This window comes from Panulirus ornatus, chromosome 20 (genome assembly GCF_036320965.1).
Source record: "Panulirus ornatus isolate Po-2019 chromosome 20, ASM3632096v1, whole genome shotgun sequence".
NCBI lineage: Eukaryota > Metazoa > Arthropoda > Malacostraca > Decapoda > Palinuridae > Panulirus > Panulirus ornatus.
This window is the reverse complement of record NC_092243.1, coordinates 78,025,269-78,046,021: the sequence shown is the minus strand read 5'-3', so window position 1 is coordinate 78,046,021 and position 20,753 is coordinate 78,025,269. Positions and strand designations below refer to the sequence as shown.

Here is a 20,753-nt window from a genome sequence, read left to right as displayed (position 1 = left end):
CAAAGAGCACTGAGGTACTTAAATACCTGGACCAATTAAATCCTAACAAATCCAACAGCCCAGATAACTTAGTTCCAAGATTTTTAAAAGAGGTCAGGAGACAGCTGATGTACTCTATAACAAAAATATTCAACTAATTTCTATTGAATGGTCAGGTGCCAACTGACTGGAAACTAGCAAATGTTACTCCTATATATAAACAAGGAGACAAAAAGTGTACCTTGAACTACCGCCCAATTAGCCTTACGTTAGTTTGGTAAAATGATGGAAAAAATAATACGAGATAAAATTGTCACGCTTCTAGATCACAAAATTATATCGGGCAACCAACACCGTTTCCGCAATAGAAGATCCTGCCTAGCGAATTTGCTGGAATTCTTTAATGTTATTTATCAGCATTGAGACCAAAAAGTACCCCGTCTGATTTCCAAAAGGCTTTTGATAAAGTACCTCACAAGAGCTCACGGAATCGGTAAAGAACTGTGTACATGGATCAGAGACTGGCTTACCGGAAGAAAGCAGCCACTGTAGTATTAAACGGCGAAGCCTCAGATTGGCTGGACGTAACGAGTGGAGTGCCACAGGGGTCGGTCCTGGGCCCAATTCTTTTCATAATGTACATTAATGACCTAGAACTCGGTCTCATATCTAAGATCTCTAAATTTGATGACGATACTAAACTAGGAAGTAGAGCTGTAAACAGGCGGGACTGCGAAATGATTGAAAGAGATCTTAACTTACTAGCAGTGTGGTCAGACAGATGGCAAATGAAGTTTAATGTAAACAAGTGTAAAGTTATGCACTTTGGAGACAAAATCATACGTTACGACTACAAACTATTCGTAAACTCTCTAATTAAAGTAAATGAAGAAAAGCACCTTGGAGTTGTCATTAGCAAACAATCTGAAATATACTAAACAGTGTCAAGCAGCAAGTTAAAAAGGCGACCAAATGTTATGTTTCATAGCCAGGAACATAGATCACAAGACACCAGAAACAATTCTCGCACTTCATAATTCTCTAGGAAGACCACACCTTGAATATGCAGTACAGTTTGATCCCCAAACTATAAAAAGGCGAGGAAAATTAGAGCAAGTACAAAGACGCGAGACAAAATTGACCGCATCCTTTAAAAATCTGTCATACGAAGAAAGGCTAAAACGATTGGATCTCTTCTCCCTTAAAAAATGTAGCCTTCGCGGCGACTTATCCAAGTGTTCGAAATTCTGAACAGGTCCAATAAAATGAATCACGAACATCTTTTCTAAATACAAGAAAATACGGTTACCAGGAAAAATGGAATAAAATCTATAGCTAAAAGATGTACTACGAACGTGGGAAAAAGCTTCTTTTCCCATAGGTGTGTTGAGCACTGGAATAAGTTACCGTCAGACATAGTGAATACCAATACTATAAATACCTTTAAAAAGTCGTTCAGACAAATATATAAATTCACGTACACTCTGAGAAACACGCTAGAAATAAACTGTATTAACGACAGCGGTAACGGGGACACTAGAATGCTAATGTGGAGCAACGGGGAGTCGGTGATAGCATTGAAAAAAAAAAAAAAAGATGCTGAGCGGAATCACATTTCTTTTGTCAAGTTAAACTCCTTGTTTTACTCTTTTTCCCCAGACAACCCAGCCGTGGGCCAATTAGACCCCATGTCGTCTGTCTTTATTATGTAAACTCATGTAAACACATTCAGCGCTATCACCCTCAATCACTCGTTTCTTTTAACCCTTGGCATAACCGGTAAACTCCAATGCCGCTTCTTAGCCTTTTGTGCCTCACCCTTGACAGGTCACTGGCAGAGGGCAACTCCAGTGCAGTGTTTCCAAAAGCAGAAAGGCGCCAAAACTGTCAAAACCTAAAAGTAATAGTACACTTCAGGTGATTGTCCAAATCTAAAAGTATTGCCTATCTATATACCTTGTGGTAGAATGTCAGACAATATCAGGAACTATACCTGGCAGTACTGGGTCTTCAAATTTCACTTGACTTGTAATCATGCCAAACTCACGCGAATGAGGGTGGATGTGTTGCAAATGAAATGTTTGAGGACAATATGTGGTGTGAGGTGGTCTGAACGAGTAAGTAATGCCAGGGTAAGAGAGTTATGTGGAAATATAAAGTGTGGTTGAGAAAGCAGAAGAGGGTGTGTTGAAATGGTTTGTGCACATGGAGATGATGAGTGAGGAAAGGTGGACAAAGAGGATATATGTGTCAGAGGTGGGGTGTACAAGGAGAAGCGGGAGACCAAATTGGAGGTGGAAGAATGGAGTGAATTCTTTTTTTCTTTTTTTGAGCGATCAAGACCTGAACATGCAGGAGGGTGAAAGGCGTGCACAGGATAGAGTGAACTGGAATGATGTGGTATACTGGGGTCAACGTGCCGTCAGTGGACTGAACCAGTGTATGTGAAACGTCTAGGGTAAACCATGGAAAGGTTTGTGGGGCCTGGGTGTGGAAAGCGAGTTGTGGCTTTGGTGCACTACACATGACATACATACGCTACACAGATGTACACATGTATATATTCATACTTTCTTGTCTTTATTCGTTCCCGGCGCTACCCCGTCCCACAGGAAATAGCATCGCTACCCCGTGCTTCAGCGAGGTAGCGCCAGGAAAACAGACAAAAAAAGCCACATTCGTCACACTCAGTCTCTAGCTGTCATCTGTAATGCACCAAAACTACAGCTCCCTTTCCACATCCAGGCCCCACAGACCTTTCCATGGTTTACCCCATACGTTTCACATGCCCTGGTTCAGTCCATTGGCAGCATGTCGACCCCGGTATATCACATAGTTCCAATTGACTCTATTCTTTGCTTGCCTCTCACCCTCCCGTATGTTCAGGCCCCGATCGTTCAAAATCTTTTTCACTCCATCATTCCACCTCCAATTTGGCCTCCTGCTTCTCCTTGCTCCCTCCACCTGTGACACATATATCCTCTTCGTCAATCTTTCCTCACTCATTCTCTCCATATGTCCAAACCATTTCAACACACCCTCTTTTGCTCTCTCAACCAAACTCTTTCTATTTCCACACATCTCTCTTACACTTTCATCATTTATTCGATCAAACCACCTCACACAACATATTGTCCTCAAACATTTCATTTCCAACACATCCACCCTCCTCCGTACAATACTGTCTATAACCTATGCTTCGCAACCATTTAACACTGTTGGAACCACTATTCCTTCAAACATACTTATTTTCACTCTCTGAGACAGCGTTCTATGTTTCCACACATTCTTCATCGCTCCCAGAACCTTCTCCCCCTCCCCTACAATGTGACTTAACCTCCGCTTCCATGTTTCCATTCGCTGCTCAGTCCACTCCCAGACATCTAAACACTTCACTGCCTTCAGTTTTTCTTCATTCACTCTTACATCGCAATTAACTTGTTCCTCAACCCTACTGACCCTAATAACCTTGCCCTTATTCACATTTACTCTCAACTTTCCCCTTTCACACACTTTACCAAACTCAGTCACCAACTTCTGCAGTTTCTCACTTGAATCAGTTGTGATATGGGGAGGTAGAGGTAAAAAGAAGTAGATGGTTTGGATGATTTCAGAGTGAGTATTATGTCGTTAAATTATCAGATTTGTAAGGACCTGGACTGCAATTAGTTCGGAGTGTATGTAGCAGAAGACAAGACTGATATGTTGTCAAAGCAAGTTGCAGGGGATTTTCTTACATCGTGAAAGTTAGTGAGGATGAGAAGAGGGTAATCAGTGGTTTATTGATGAGTTTTGCGTAAGTTTATTATTATAACTGGCATTAGTTTGTTGCTGGTCGTTGATAAATGTTTCACAGGTAAGTTTGTGTTCTTTATGAAAAGGAATGTTGTTGGTTCTAGTAAGGACTTCATTTGTATGGGTCTCGGCTGGCGTGGATTTTCATTTTTGTTTGCCATAGCTGGTTAATGTGGGATCCGTGGCCAATACTGGTGAGGACGGAGTTCCAATTGCTTATTTGTCTTTTAGAGATAAGGTTAGCGATGTTTAAAGTTTGGATTTCCCCTCTGATCATTACTGTTGGTGCTGTATGAGTCTGTTTCTCTGCTTTATGCCTTCTATGATCTGTAAGAAAAACGTTGGGTTCTATATCTTTCTATATCCTTGTGTTATGAGCTTCTTGCTGGCTTGGTTGGTGATATTATTGGTATGTATGGTGGCATGGTATAGAGATGAGAACTGATCTACGATGAAGTTTCTTGAGATCAAATTTGATGTATTGTGTAAGCCAGTCTGCTTTCCAATAATTTGTGAACGAGTTCCTTTTATCGTGGCTGTGTTGGTTAACTGGGTAAGCTGGTGTTATGAGGGTGGGTAAGCGGTCAAGACCGAGTTCATGTGGTGTGCTCCAGGCGGTCCTCATGTGTTGTGCTGGTGTGCATACGGAAGTGTTTGATAAGGTTGGCTGTTGGAGATGGTGGCTTGGGAGGCTGACGACTGGTTGTGCAGGCTGAGGTTGTTCAGAGAAAGAAATTGGTTTATGAGTAGTTCACCTGAGGGATCTTGGGTGTGTGCTGAGCCATGCAGGGTGGTGGGCAGTGAAATCTCATCATGTACGGGAGGTGCGGGTGTTGGTCAAACTCTGTGGAAGTATCTGCAAGGAAGTAGTGCGAGTGATTGAAAAGTGTAAAGACGGAGTGACAAGAGGTCAAGCGCAAGATGTAGATGCTGAAAAAAATGGCAGATGAAAGGTGGGTCGCGAAAGTACCAGTGAACTTCAAGAAGAATACTACTATATTCTGGAAGGAGGTGTCTGGTGGAAAGAGACCAAGAGAACAAATGGGAACGTCAGTGATGGAAGCAGATGGGGCATAGGTAACAGACAAATAAGATGTGAAAAAGGGTCCGACTATATTAAGGGCCTGTCATTATGTCAGATGATAGGGTGTCGGATGTAAGATGTTTGGGACAAGGCGGAACGCGAAGCGTTGGGAGTCATGACGAATGGATTAGTGAAAATAGAGGTGGTGAAAGTCCTACGTGAGATGAAGTGTGATAAAGCAGCAGGAGTGGATGGGATAGCTGTTGAGTTTTTGAAAAGAGTGGGTGACATTGTTGTTGACTGATTAGTTATGTATGGCCCAAGCTGAGGACAGGCAGAATGCATGTATAGTGCCATTATATAATGACATGAGGTATAAAAGTGTGAGGAGATTTTGATCGTGTAAGGAATGACAAAGTAAGAGCGAAGTGTGGTAGTAAGTGTACTCTGATTGAAAGAGGTGGCGAGGGTATGGTAAAATGTTTCGTACAGATGAAAATGGCTAGTGAAGAGAGACCAATGAAGAGGATCTACATGGCACAAGGGGTGGGAGTAAGAGGGAGGGGAAGACCCAGATGGAATGATGGAGTAAGAGAGGCTTTCAGGAGCCAGGGTCTGAACATCCAGGAGGGTGCGAGGCGCATACAGGAAAGAGCAAATGGATCCATGTGTTATCTGGGGGCAATCTACCATCACTGGGCTGATCCAGGGTATATGAAGCGGTCAGGGGAAACCAGGGAATGTCTTTTGTTGGTTGGTTGGTTAGCTGGGCTTTAGGCTTGTTGACTACCAGTGTAATCATGGCCGTCGACGTCAAAGCCACCAATCAAATAATCTTGCATTCCTTCTTCAGGAGTCAAAACTATTCTAAAGCTATAGCCACTTCCAGTATGACTTTAGCTTTGTTCCTCCAATCATCTTAGCTATAAATTTTCATTAGAAGTTCCAGAAGATACAATGTTCAGATTTTTAATGAAACAAACACTCTTGAATTACATGAGATGTTCCATCTTGAAAGATTTTCAGAATTTTCTCTCGTTCCACAGGCAAACGCCGCTTAGCACAATGACTGTAGTGAATCCAGTAATCACCATAGACAAAATCTAATAAGTTAAAATATACAGAAAACCTCCGCAGACTTACTACACCCAGGGTGCAGGGGAGGAGGACCAAAAACCTGGGTAAAATATCTTGGATAATTAGTCCTGAAAATTTTCTGTGAAGATTTTGACCAAAGGCTACATTAGAGTTTCACTCCAATCATTACTTAAGAAATTAACTCACTGGCATGGAATTACTAGCTCAAGGCACTGCCACGGAAATAGTTTGGATTATAATCTATGGTATGAGCCAAGTTAATCTGAACCATTGATAATCGTGACAAGATTCTGAAACATTGCCTTAAGATATAATTAATTATCTGAGACTTAAACCCATCAACTGCCAAGGCAATTAAGGCCGTCATCATCATCCTAAAATTTCCATTCGAAAAAATTTAAACACTTTTTTATGGAGTTGAAGAAAATAATGGAGATATATAATCTCTGCATTTATGTCCCTTGACTTTAGACACACAATTTATCGCATCCTTTATGTATTGGTGATAACTTGTAGGTGCACTAATGAATTATGGCATTTTTCATATTAAAATTTCTCATCAACTGCTCATAAAAACATTAGAAAGGATGAAAATCATATAATCAGATTTTCATCCAAAGTTTATTCTTCATTTTTCCTAAACAACAAAATAGAATAGTTTTTCTATATTAACAAATCTTAGAAAAAAAAAATGCGAAAAAAGAAACACTCGCTGCAGATCCAGTGGTTAAGTAGACATGCATAGTATCATAAGCGTGTGATCACAGCGACATTACCAGTTTCAAAACCTTTTTTTGGGGGGATCTTAGGCTTTATGAGTGAGTCTTCTTTATCAAATATTGAGGATCCAGCTGAATCAAAAGTTATCAATTGTACAAGTCAGGAAGACTCGCAATGATGCTTCATAAGTATTTTGTAGTTATTTCTTATCCCAAATTGATCAGAAGAAATGGACCAAACAGTATGCTGATTTTTTTTCTTTTTTTTTATGTCACTACTCAAGATTTTTTTTTCGCATACGTCGCCTGGGTGGAGAAAGATGAGGATTGGTGATGGTTGGTGGGTATTTGCTTCAATGTTCTGTGCTGAGAATCACACTAACTTGAATAATGAACTCAACATCTTGTGGCCATCCACAACACCACTAAACATGAGATGGATGAGAAGATTAACAGAAATAATGAAGAATAAGGATCTTTAAGGGACATTGTTACAGGAAAATCAGAACAGAAACACAATGAAATTATAATTTCTCATTAAACGATTCCCAAACCTTAGGGTCAGCATGGAATTGGGGAACAGGAAACGGAGGACAGAGTACAGCCTACCTGAAGGTCCATGATAGCCATCACCAGGCCTGGTTAGGTCAGTTAAATTAGAAAGCCAACATGAAGGACCCATGATAGCCACCATCACCCCCACCCGGCTATTAGGTCTACCTGAAATAGTTTCCAGGTGTCTTCTACCCGTGGTGGTCCTGATGGCTACAGGCAAAGTGTTGAAGACTCTTGGGCTTCAGAAGTTTGTGTTCTCTTATCGTGCATATTGCACTTTCGGATTTCTGAGACATTGTTTGCCAGATTTCTAAGCCTGTCGTGCCAGTAAAAAGTTATTACCGAGCGTACGGCTGGCACCGAGCATTCTCAGATTTTCTAAGTACAGATGATCTCTCCCGTCTGTGCTCAAGGACTTATGGTTCAGAGATTTCAGCCCATCCCTGTAATTCAGTTACTTTATCACACATTAATGTACGCCGTGAAAGATCTCGCACCACTTTCTAAATCTGCAATTTCGCCTATCTTTTAGGGCGATGTTAGAAGAATTTTTTTCCTTGTGAAAGAATTAGCGTCTTGAAAAGTGTCAGCATTGTTTTTTCTTGCCGTATCTTGAAACTCCGCAGTATCCACCCCCTCATCTTTCTAGAGGAGGCAACCGTTGTTTTGTTGAGCTCACTGAAGGGTCGGTCATTTGACTTTATTACTCCGAGGCTTTCACTTTATTCACTTGGTTTGTTAGCGTCTGTGTCCGTCTGGTATTACTTTGGATTGCTTCATTTCCTTCATTACTGAGGAGCTAAAGTTCTCCTTTATAAAGATTAAGTTTGGATTGATTATAAAAGCAAACCTGAAGGATACATGATAACTTATTACCGCGTTCAGCTAGGGTGAGTTAAAAAGCCACCCTGAGGGACCATTGTACCCGTCATCTCGCCTAGCTTTGTTAAGAGATTAAGTTAAAATGTCACTCTGAAGAGCCCATGGTGGCCCCATTCAACTCGAACCACTAGTTTAGGTTCAAAAGCCTAACTGAAGACTCATGATAGCCTTATGCCCTCCGGCTAGGTTGTAGGTTAGAGGAAAAAAAAAAAAAAGACAAAATAAACTACCCGGTAGGCCCTTGAGAGTCATTACCCGACTACGTTAAGATAAGTTCGATTAAGAAGCCTACCTGATGGGCCCATGATAGCCATCACCTCGCCCGGCTTGCAGGATCCGCCCACCCGCGTCAAGATAGACGTCTTGCCGATGGTCAGACTGACATCGGTGAAGACTACCTCGAGAGGCCGTCTCCGTGGCCAGCCAACAGTCACCCTGGAGAAGATGAAACAATGGGTTACCTTATTTCATTAACATTTATTGGTCATTATATTAGGAGACTAAATAACTATTGTCGTCAATAAATAATATATCAGCAATGGAGGAACAACCTTGTATGTTAATGCCTTCTATGCGACGGGAATGATACTTTTCACAATATAATAACCTCAGTGTGATAGTGATTATTCTAAATCTGAATTACATAACAACATATCTTTGTAGAAAGGAAATGAGGGGTTATCTACAGCAATGCGTGGTATGCGTAAGATAACTACTTCTGAATACACATAAGCCAAATCTATTTGGCTTATTACTCCGAATGTACAAGTATAGTTAGTAAAACATGCGGTGTTCTAAACCATTTTAATGATTCTGTCTCGATCAGTAAGTCCAAAGCTGTAAGAACAAATACAATGACGGTGGAGCAGACCTGAAAGTGTGACTGGTGAGATGTATGAATATCAATTTATACTCTGAGAAGTGAGCGGTTGCTTGATGCCTAACCTTACTATTAACCAAATATATTTCCACTTTAAAAAGAGAAAAATTATAAATCAATTCATTGAAAATTCTGTTGTTAATATGTAGAAAGGTTAAAGCCCTCCTCAATCTTTACCATCTTTGTTCCTCTGTTTGAACCTGACAGTAACAGATGGGGCCGGTCAAGACTAGTGTTATGTAAGAAATTCGAGCAGCCGCTCTTCGTAGACACTTGCCAGCCATCAAACTTACACAGCACTTACATATCCTTATGGAGTTCTTCAGCTGTGGTGGAAATTGGTTCTGTATATATTCTCTCGTTCGTACTGCCTCTATCACTGATAATACCATAAAATATAGTCGAAAGTTTGTAGTCTTTGGGTGTATTTTTTTTCCAGCGAGTTTCTTTAAATCGGCGCTTCATGTGTATGTGATCTACTACAAAATATAAAGGGAAGCATAAACAAATCTACATTTTAGCCACCCAGCTTAGCCTTCCCTGAAGTCAACAATTGCTACAGAAGTTCAGTTCACTCTCATTACTAAATGTATCTACATATAGTAAAGGTTCTGGATAAGTCTCTTTGGCTACTGATAGCCATTAGATCGACCAACATGCTCACAGTCAATACTTTACCTTTCCTCATGCACCCCTGGTACCCACTTATCATCCTACATCAAAGGCAGGAATGAACAGTTAGGGCCTAACTAGACTGACGCTTGGTCTACACACTACGACGCTTCAAGTATGTTCCTCGTTCCAGGCTCTAAACCTCCAACATCCACTATACTCTGGTAACATCACCAGCAGTAGGTGTAACGTTCTGACCCATCATCACATATGCTACATTTTCTCCACATTGATTTTTGATATCTATCCATTATGGTTTTACCATCTTCAAAATCATCCCTCTGTGTATTTCTCAACTTCCCTCTCACATATTTGTTTAATCATCTGGGAAGTACGACTTTTGAGTACAATGATACGACCATTGAGCACAATGGCACAACCCGTGGGTATGACCTTTGATCTAACCTAAACTTAGGGCATTACGGATTTGTAGTCCAGAGTTTATTGATGATGAGTTTGAGAAGATATATTCTATTGGATCTCAGTTAAAGTACCCTAGATCTTTCGTTGATAAATCCCTTAAGTTAGCAAAGAAATCATTTTATGGAGTTGAGCCCAAACCTCCCATTGACACCAAGAATCTTTTAGTTCTCCCTTTTGATAATAATTTTACTTTACTTCTCACGTTGCTTAAATCCTTTAATGTAAAAGTTGCCTTCAGTAACAATAATACAATAAAGAATATCTTAATCAGGAATTCACCAGAAAATTCTCCTGGATGCATCTGTAAAATGCCATGTAGAAATTGTGATAAGTTCTATGTTGGGCATACTGGTAAGGATCTTTCTGTTAGACTTAAGCAAAATCAATATAGTATAAGAACAGGACAAGAATCAAATGTCTTGTTTAATCACGCTACAAACTATGATCATTGTATTGACTGGAGTAATGCCATCTCAGTTATTAACTCTAACTCCACTACCACGAGAAATATAATTGAATCTTCTATTACCAAATACACAAAGAATTATAACCTTGATATTAGTGAAGGTCTATACAAATTGGATAACATTGTTGATAGAATTTCTAAACAATTCACCTTCTTGTCCACATAATAAGTTTATGATACGCTCGTTGTCTGTCTTGGACAATCACATGTTTACCAAATGGCGTCCTGGCTACGTCTCTTCGTTATATATCAATTGACTGTTATATTTCTCTCTTATGTCTCCTCTGATGATGTGATTATTACACGAAAGTGCATTTGGGAACTTATCGTGTTTCATTTTCCTCATGGACTCACAGGAATATACTTGATCACGCGCAAAATTGTGATCCTTTCCAATATATATATATCTTTTCTTTTTTTCTTTCATACTATTCGCCATTTCCCGCGTTAGCGAGGTAACGTTAAGAACAGAGGACTGGGCCTTTGAGGGAATATCCTCACCTGGCCCCCTTCTCTGTTCCTTCTTTTGGAAAGATAAAAAAAAAAAAAGAGGGGAGGATTTCCAGCCCCCCGCTCCCTTCCCTTTTAGTCGCCTTCTACAACATGCAGGGAATACGTGGGAAGTATTCTTTCTCCCCTATCCCCAGGGATGAATATATATATATATATATATATATATATATATATATATATATATATATATATATATATATATATATATATATATATATATATGTGTGTGTGTGTGTGTGTGTGTGTGTGTGTGTGTGTGTGTGTATTTCATGTGTATACGAGTGGATGGGTCTTTCTTTGTCTGTTTCCTAGCACAACACCACTGACGCGGGAAACAGCAATCAAGTTTAATAATACTAATACTAATAATAATAATGATAATAATAATAATAATAATAATAATAATATATATACATATATATACTTTTTTTTTTTTTTTTTTTTTTTTTTTTTTTTTTTCCAAAAGAGGGAACAGAGAGGGGGCCCAGGTGAGGATATTCCCTCAAGGCCCCAGTCCTCTGTTCTCAACGCTACCTCGCTAATGCGGGAAATGGCGAATAGTATGAAAGAAAGAAAAAAATATACATATATATATTGACATTTACCCGCACCAAGAGGTCAAGAAGTGTGATGTGTTGCCTATGCAAGTTGAGTGCAGCAGAGCACAGGAGTAAGTCTTCTGTGTCTTTCGAAGACACATAAGTCCTGGTATCCTGTGATACAGTGAATCTGTGTTTTTTGTATTGAACAGATGAGAGGTGAAGAAAGGTTGACAAAGAGGATATATGTGTCAGAGGTGAAGGGAACAAGGAGAAACAGGATATCAAATTGTAAGTGGAAGGATGGAGTGAAAAACATTATGAGCAATTGGGGCCTGAACATACAGGAGGGTGAGAGGCGAGCAAGGAACAGAGTGAATTGGAATGATGTGGTATACGGGGTCGCCTGAACCAGGGCATGTGAAACATCTGTGGTAAACCATGGAAGGGTCTGTGGGCCCTGGATGTGGACAGGAAGCTGTGGTTTCGGTGCATTACACATGACAACAAGAGACCGAGTGTGAATGAGTGTGGCCTTTTTTGTCTGTTTTCCTGGCTCTACCTCACTGAAGCAGGGGGTAGCGATGCTGTTTCTTGTGGGGCAGGGGAGAGCCAGAAATGGATGAAGGCAAGCAAGTACATGTGTGCAAATGTTTATGTCTGTGTACAAGTATGTATATGTATGTGTATGTCAGTGTTTGGGCGTTATGTATATACATGTGTATATGAGTAGATGGGCCATTCTTCGTCTGTTTCCTGGCACTACCTCACTGATGCGGAAAACAGCGATTTAGTATAATAATAAAATAAATAATACCTCACTGATGTAGGGAAACGGCAATCAAGTATAATAAATATAATATATATATATATATATATATATATATATATATATATATATATATATATATATATATATATATTTTTTTTTTTTTTTTTTTTTTTCTTTTTTTTTTTGCTTTGTCGCTGTCTCCCGCGTTAGCGAGGTAGCGCAAGGAAACAGACGAAAGAAATGGCCCAACCCACCCCCATACACATGTATATACATACGTCCACACACGCAAATATACATACCTACACAGCTTTCCACGGTTTACCCCAGACGCTTCACATGCCTTGATTCAATCCACTGACAGCACGTTAACCCCGGTATACCACATCGATCCAACTCACTCTATTCCTTGCCCTCCTTTCACCCTCCTGCATGATCAGGCCCCGATCACACAAAATCTTTTTCACTCCATCTTTCCACCTCCAATTTGGTCTCCCTCTTCTCCTCGTTCCCTCCACCTCCGACACATATATCCTCTTGGTCAATCTTTCCTCACTCATTCTCTCCATGTGCCCAAACCATTTCAAAACACCCTCTTCTGCTCTCTCAACCACGCTCTTTTTATTTCCACACATCTCTCTTACCCTTACGTTACTTATTCGAACAAACCACCTCACACCACACATTGTCCTCAAACATCTCATTTCCAGCACATCCATCCTCCTGCGCACAACTCTATCCATAGCCCACGCCTCGCAACCATACAACATTGTTGGAACCACTATTCCTTCAAACATACCCATTTTTGCTTTCCGAGATAATGTTCTCGACTTCCACACATTCTTCAAGGCTCCCAGAATTTTCGCCCCCTCCCCCACCCTATGATCCACTTCCGCTTCCATGGTTCCATCCGCTGCCAGATCCACTCCCAGATATCTAAAACACTTCACTTCCTCCAGTTTTTCTCCATTCCAACTTACCTCCCAATTGACTTGACCCTCAACCCTACTGTACCTAATAACCTTGCTCTTATTCACATTTACTCTTAACTTTCTTCTTTCACACACTTTACCAAACTCAGTCACCAGCTTCTGCAGTTTCTCACATGAATCAGCCACCAGCGCTGTATCATCAGCGAACAACAACTGACTCACTTCCTAAGCTCTCTCATCCCCAACAGACTTCATACTTGCCCCTCTTTCCAAAAGTCTCGCATTCACCTCCCTAACAACCCCATCCATAAACAAATTGCTTTGAAGAATGTATGTGAGAAATACTTAGAAAAGCAAATGGATTTGTATGTAGCATTTATGGATCTGGAGAAGGCATATGATAGAGTTGATAGAGATGCTCTGTGGAAGGTATTAAGAATATATGGTGTGGGAGGCAAGTTGTTAGAAGCAGTGAAAAGTTTTTATCGAGGATGTAAGGCATGTGTACGTGTAGGAAGAGAGGAAAGTGATTGGTTCTCAGTGAATGTAGGTTTGCGGCAGGGGTGTGTGATGTCTCCATGGTTGTTTAATTTGTTTATGGATATATATATATATATATATATATATATATATATATATATATATATATATATATATATATATATATATATATATATGGGGTTGTTAGGGAGGTGAATGCAAGAGTTTTGGAAAGAGGGGCAAGTATGAAGTCTGTTGGGGATGAGAGAGCTTGGGAGGTGAGTCAGTTGTTGTTCGCTGATGATACAGCGCTGGTGGCTGATTCATGTGAGAAACTGCAGAAGCTGGTGACTGAGTTTGGTAAAGTGTGTGAAAGAAGAAAGTTAAGAGTAAATGTGAATAAGAGCAAGGTAATCAGGTACAGTAGGGTTGAGGGTCAGGTCATTTGGGAGGTAAGTTTAAATGGAGAAAAACTGGAGGAAGTAAAGTGTTTTAGATATCTGGGAGTGGATCTGGCAGCGGATGGAACCATGGAAGCGGAAGTGGATCATAGGGTGGGGGAGGGGGCGAAAATTCTGGGAGCCTTGAAGAATGTGTGGAAGTCGAGAACATTATCTCGGAAAGCAAAAATGGGTATGTTTGAAGGAATAGTGGTTCCAACGATGTTGTATGGTTGCGAGGCGTGGGCTATGGATAGAGTTGTGCGCAGGAGGATGGATGTGCTGGAAATGAGATGTTTGAGGACAATGTGTGGTGTGAGGTGGTTTGATCGAGTAAGTAACGTAAGGGTAAGAGAGATGTGTGGAAATAAAAAGATCGTGGTTGAGAGAACAGAAGAGGGTGTTTTGAAATGGTTTGGGCACATGAAGAGAATGAGTGAGGAAAGATTGACCAAGAGGATATATATGTCGGAGGTGGAGGGAACGAGAAGTGGGAGACCAAATTGGAGGTGGAAAGATGGAGTGAAAAAGATTTTGTGTGATCGGGGCCAGAACATGCAGGAGGGTGAAAGGAGGGCAAGGAATAGAGTGAATTGGATCGATGTGGTATACCGGGGTTGACGTGCTGTCAGTGGATTGAATCAGGGCACGTGAAGCGTCTGGGGTGGGCCATGGAAAGCTGTGTAGGTATGTATATTTGCGTGTGTGGACGTATGTATATACATGTGTATGGGGGTGGGTTAGGTCATTTCTTTCGTCTGTTTCCTTGCGCTTCCTCGCAAACGCGGGAGACAGCGACAAAGAAAGAAAATATATATATATATATATATATATATATATATATATATATATATATATATATATATATATATATATATATATATATATATATGGATGGGGTTGTTAGGGAGGTAAATGCAAGAGTTTTGGAAAGAGGGGCAAGTATGAAGTCTATTGGGGATGAGAGAGCTTGGGAAGTGAGTCAGTTGTTGTTCGCTGATGATACAGCACTGGTAGCTGATTCATGTGAGAAACTGCAGAAGCTGGTGACTGAGTTTGGTAAAGTGTGTGAAAGAAGAAAGTTAAGAGTAAATGTGAATAAGAGCAAGGTTATTAGGTACAGTAGGGTTGAGGGTCAATTCAATTGGGAGGTGAGTTTGAATGGAGAAAAACTGGAGGAAGTAAAGTGTTTTAGATATCTGGGAGTGGATCTGGCAGCGGATGGAACCATGGAAGCGGAAGTGGATCATAGGGTGGGGGAGGGGGCGAAAATCCTGGGAGCCTTGAAGAATGTGTGGAAGTCGAGAACATTATCTCGGAAAGCAAAAATGGGTATGTTTGAAGGAATAGTGGTTCCAACAATGTTGTATAGTTGCGAGGCGTGGGCTATGGATAGAATCGTGCGCAGGAGGATGGATGTGCTGGAAATGAGATGTTTGAGGACAATGTGTGGTGTGAGGTGGTTTGATCGAGTAAGTAACGTAAGGGTAAGAGAGATGTGTGGAAATAAAAAGAGCGTGGTTGAGAGAGCAGAAGAGGGTGTTTTGAAATGGTTTGGGCACATGGAGAGAATGAGTGAGGAAAGATTGACCAAGAGGATATATGTGTCCGAGGTGGAGGGAACGAGAAGTGGGAGACCAAATTGGAGGTGGAAAGATGGAGTGAAAAAGATTTTGTGTGATCGGGGCCTGAACATGCAGGAGGGTGAAAGTTTCCCCTCTTTTTTCCCCCCCACCCCCCGGGGACACTTTAATTTTCCCCCTTGGTAAAAATTTTTTTCCTCCCCTCTTTTTTTTTCCCAGGGTGCCCAAAACCCCCAATTTCAAAAACCCTCTTCGGGCTCTCTAAAACCACCCCCCCTTTTTTTTTTTTTCCACAAAATCCCCCCCCCTTACCCTTACTTAAATTTTTAAACTGGGACCCAAAACCACCCCCCAACACCACACTTTGCCCCCCCCTCAAACATCCCCCCTTTCCCCCAGCACACCCAAACCCCCCCCGGGCGAAACCCCCCTCAAATCCATAGCCCCCCCCCCTCGAACCTACAACTTTGGGTTTGGAAACCCACTTTTCCCCCCTTTTCAAACATACCCTTTTTTTTTTCCCTTTCCCCGAGATAATGTTCCGACTTCCACCCCTTTCCCCTTCCCAAGGGGCCCCCCCCGGATTTTCCCCCCCCTTCCCCCCCCCCCCAAAATAAATTCCATTTTCCCCCCCTTCCAGGGTTTTTCCCCCACCCGGGCCTCCCCGGGACCCAAAACCCCCAAAAATATCAAAAAACATTTTATTTTTCCCCCTTTTTTTTTTCCTCCATTAAAAACAAAACCCCCCCCAAGGGGATTTTGCCCCTAAAACCCTCCCCTTGAAAATTTAAATTAACCCTTGTTTCCTTTTTCCCACTTTTTTAACTTTTTAATTTTTTCTTTTTTTCCCCCCACATTTTTTCCCAAACTCAGCCCCCCAGCTTCTGCATTTTCCCCTTTCACATAAAAATCGGCCCCCCCCCAACGTTTTGAAACCAATCAGCGAACAACAACTGCCCTCATTTCCCCAAACCCCTCTCCCCACCCCCCCAACAGATTTTCCAAAAAATTTTTCCCCCCCTCTTTTTTCCAAAAAAACCCCTTTAAAAAAATTTCCCTCCCAAACCAACCCCATCCATAAAAAAATTTTAAAAAACCCATGGAAAAAACAAAAACCCCCCGGGCCGAAAAAACCCTTCCATTCACGGGAAAACCAATTTAAATTTTTTCCTCCCCCTTCCAAAACACTTTCCACAGGGCCCTTCCCCTTTTCCTCGAAAAAAACCCTTTTCCCACGGGTTTTTTCAAAAACCAACTTCCCCCCAAAAACCATAAAATTTCTTAATACCTTTCCCAAAAGAGAAATTTTCTACCCCCTTATATCCCCCTTTTTCCCCCAGACCCAAAAAATCTACATCCCCAAAACCCCATTTCCCCTTTTTTCCTAATTTTAATTTCCCCACAAAACTTTTCCCCTTCCCCAAAGAAAAAACCCCTAAACCCCACACATTTCCCCCTTTTCCCCTAAAACCCCACCCCGGCCCCCCCAATCGAGGTTTTTTGTAAATCCCCTTCCCCCCCTTCTAAATCAATACCCCCCCCTTTAAAAATTTTTTTACCGGGAAAATTCCCCCCAAAAAATTTTATACCCCCCCTTTTTTAATTTGGGGCACCCCCAACTCTTACCCCCCTTTCCCTTTTTTGTAAAAGGGGAAAATTTATCCAAAACGTTTTTTCCCCAAATTCCCAGGCACCTAAAAAATAAAGGCCCAAAAAAACCATAATTAAAAAACCTTTAAACCAAACCAGCCCCAAAAATAAAGTCCCCCCTTTTTTTTTTTTTTTAAATTTTCCCCCCACTGAAAAATTCCCCACCCCAAACCCCCTGTTTTTCCCCTTGGGGGCCGGGCCCCTTTTTCATTTTCCCCCGAAAATTTTTTTTTTTCCCAAAACCTTTTTTCCCCTCTTTTTTAAACCAAACTTTTTCCCCCCCCTTAACCCCCTTTTCCCCCTTTTCCCACCCCCCCTCGCCCCAAAACCCCACCCAAAATATCTCCCCACTCTATCATCAAACCATTAAAACCAAAACCTTTCCCAAAAAAAACTCCCCCTTCCAAAACCCCCTTTTTCTCCCCCCCAACCCCCACAAATTTGGGTTTTTTTTAAACCCCCCCCCTTTTTTGGCCCTTCATTGAAGTTCCCTTTTTGGCCCCCCTTTGTTTTTCCCGAAAATTTTTTAATTTACCCCCCTTCCCAAAAAACCATCTTTTTTTTTTCCCTCCCAAAAAAAATTTAATGTTTAATCCCCTTCCCCCCCCAAATCCCCATTTCCCCCCTTTTTTTCCACCCCCTTAAAACCTTTTTCTTTTTGACCCCCCCCTTGCCCTTTTCCTTTTTATACTTTCCCCACCCCCAAGGGAAAAAAGTTTTTTCCCTGAAAAAAAATTTTCCCCCCCAAAAATTTGCCCCCTCTTTTCCCCCCTTTCATAAAAAAAAATCTTACTTTTTTTCCAACCCCAACCACCCCAACTCCCCTTTCTAATAAACCCCACCCCCCCCAACTTTTCCCCCTCCCCAACAAAAATTTTTTTTGGCCGCCCAAATTCCCCACGGGTTTCCCCAAAATTAAACTTTCCCTTTTCCCCCCCCCCCCCACCCCCCCTTTTTATTTTTCCCTTTGGTTTTCTCCCCTTTTTCCCAAATTTCTGTAAAAAGCCCCTCCCCTTGGTCCCCTTCCCCCCCCCAACAAGTTTTTCCTTCCCAAGCTAAACTTACCCCTAAACCCCCCCCTTTTAAAACCCCAAAAATTTCATTTCTTTTTTTTTCCTTGAAAACCCAAAACAAACCCTTCCCCCTTTTAAGCCCCCCCCACAAGTTTAATTGATCAGACATCCCCCCAGTTTGAAACCCTCCCAAACTTTAAAAACCAACCCAAAAAAAAAGCCCCTCCCCCTTTCCCGCCCCCCTGCCCAAATTAAAAACGAAACCCAAAAAACCCGTTTTCTCGGGCCCCCTTTCCCCTTACTTACATACTTTATATTTTATGTATGCGACAAAGAAAAAAAGAAAAAAAAAAAAAAAAAAATATATATATAATATATTTTAAAATATTTTATATATAAAAAAAATTTAAAATTTATATATATTTTATATATATATATAAAATATATATTTTTATAAAAATATATATTATATATAAAATTATATATTTTTTATTTTGCTTTGTCGCGGGCTCCCGCTTTTCCCGGGGGTAGCGCAAGGAAACGGGCAAAAAAAAATGGAAAAAACCCCCCACATGTATATACTTTCCCGCCCCACAAACGAAAATTTTTACATCCCCATAAAAATCTCAATGTACACAGATATTTAAAACACAGACAATACATATATACCATGCACACAATTCAAAATGTCTTTTTTTAAATTCTTTCCCCATCCCAAATCGCCACACATGGAAAAAACCCCCCCTTCCCCCCTCATGTGTGCGAGGTAGGGCTGGAAAAAGAAAAAAAGGCCCCTTTTTCCCCACTTGGTTTTCTAGCTTCATCAAAAATGCCCGAAACCCCCCGCTCCCTTTCCAAAACCAAAGCCCACAAAAATTTCCATGGTTTCCCCCAGACGCTTCAATGCCCTGATTCAATCCATTGAAAACCCCGGGCCCCCCGGTTTTCCCAACATCGATCCAATTCACTCTATTCCTTGTACCCCTTTCCCCCTCCTGCATTTTCGGGCCCCCCAAACACTAAAAATCTTTTCCACTCCATCTTTCCCCCTTTCCAATTTGGTTTCCCCTTCTCCTGTTCCCTCCACCCCCGGACCCTTTAATCCCTTGGTCAATCTTTCCTCACTCATTCTCAAAAAGGGGCCCAAACCATTTCAAAAACCCTTTTTGCTCTCTCATCCACGCTCTTTTTATTTCCACACATCTCTCTTACCCTTACGTTACTTACTCGATCAAACCACCTCACACCACACATTGTCCTCAAACATCTCATTTCCAGCACATCCATCCTCCTGCGCACAACTCTATCCATAGCCCACACCTCGCAACCATACAACATTGTTGGAACCACTATTCCTTCAAACATACCCATTTTTGCTTTCCGAGATAATGCTCTCGACTTCCACACATTCTTCAAGGCTCCCAGGATTTTCGCCCCCTCCCCCACCCTATGATCCACTTCCGCTTCCATGGTTCCATCCGCTGCCAGATCCACTCCCAGATATCTAAAACACTTTACTTCCTCCAGTTTTTCTCCATTCAAACTTACCTCCCAATTGACTTGACCCTCAACCCTACTGTACCTAATAACCTTGCTCTTATTCACATTTACTCTTAACTTTCTTCTTTCACACACTTTACCAAACTCAGTCACCAGCTTCTGCAGTTTCTCACATGAATCAGCCACCAGCACTGTATCATCAGCAAACAACAACTGACTCACTTCCCAAGCTCTATCATCCCCAACAGACTTCATACTTGCCCCTCTTTCCAAAACTCTTACATTCACCTCCCTAACAACCCCATCCATAAACAAATTAAACAAACATGGAGACAACACACACCCCTGCCGCAAACCTACATTCACTGAGAACCAATCACTTTCCTCTCTTCCTACACGTACACATGCCTTACATCCTCGATAAAAACTTTTCACTGCTTCTAACAACTTGCCTCCCACACCATATATTCTTAATACCTTCCACAGAGCATCTCTATCAACTCTATCATATGCCTTCTCCAGATCCATAAATGCTACATACAAATCCATTTGCTTTTCTAAGTATTTCTCACATACATTCTTCAAAGCAAACACCTGATCCACACATCCTCTACCACTTCTGAAACCACACTGCTCTTCCCCAATCTGATGCTCTGTACATGCCTTCACTCTCTCAATCAATACCCTCCCATATAATTTACCAGGAATACTCAACAAACTTATACCTCTGTAATTTGAGCACTCACTCTTATCCCCTTTGCCTTTGTACAGTGGCACTATGCACGCATTCCGCCAATCCTCAGGCACCTCACAATGAGTCATACATACATTAAATAAC

General features: G+C 41.3%; 1 protein-coding gene across 1 annotated transcript in view; it reads right to left on the bottom strand.

The window, feature by feature from the left end:
* The window catches only part of E23 (Early gene at 23), a 200,421-nt gene that overhangs the window by 73,351 nt on the left and 106,317 nt on the right, over positions 1 to 20,753 (bottom strand). Inside the window, exon 3 of the mRNA XM_071675333.1 lies at positions 8,345 to 8,487. Coding sequence (XP_071531434.1) covers positions 8,345 to 8,487 — 143 coding nt within the window. The remainder of the gene's footprint in view (positions 1 to 8,344; positions 8,488 to 20,753) is intronic.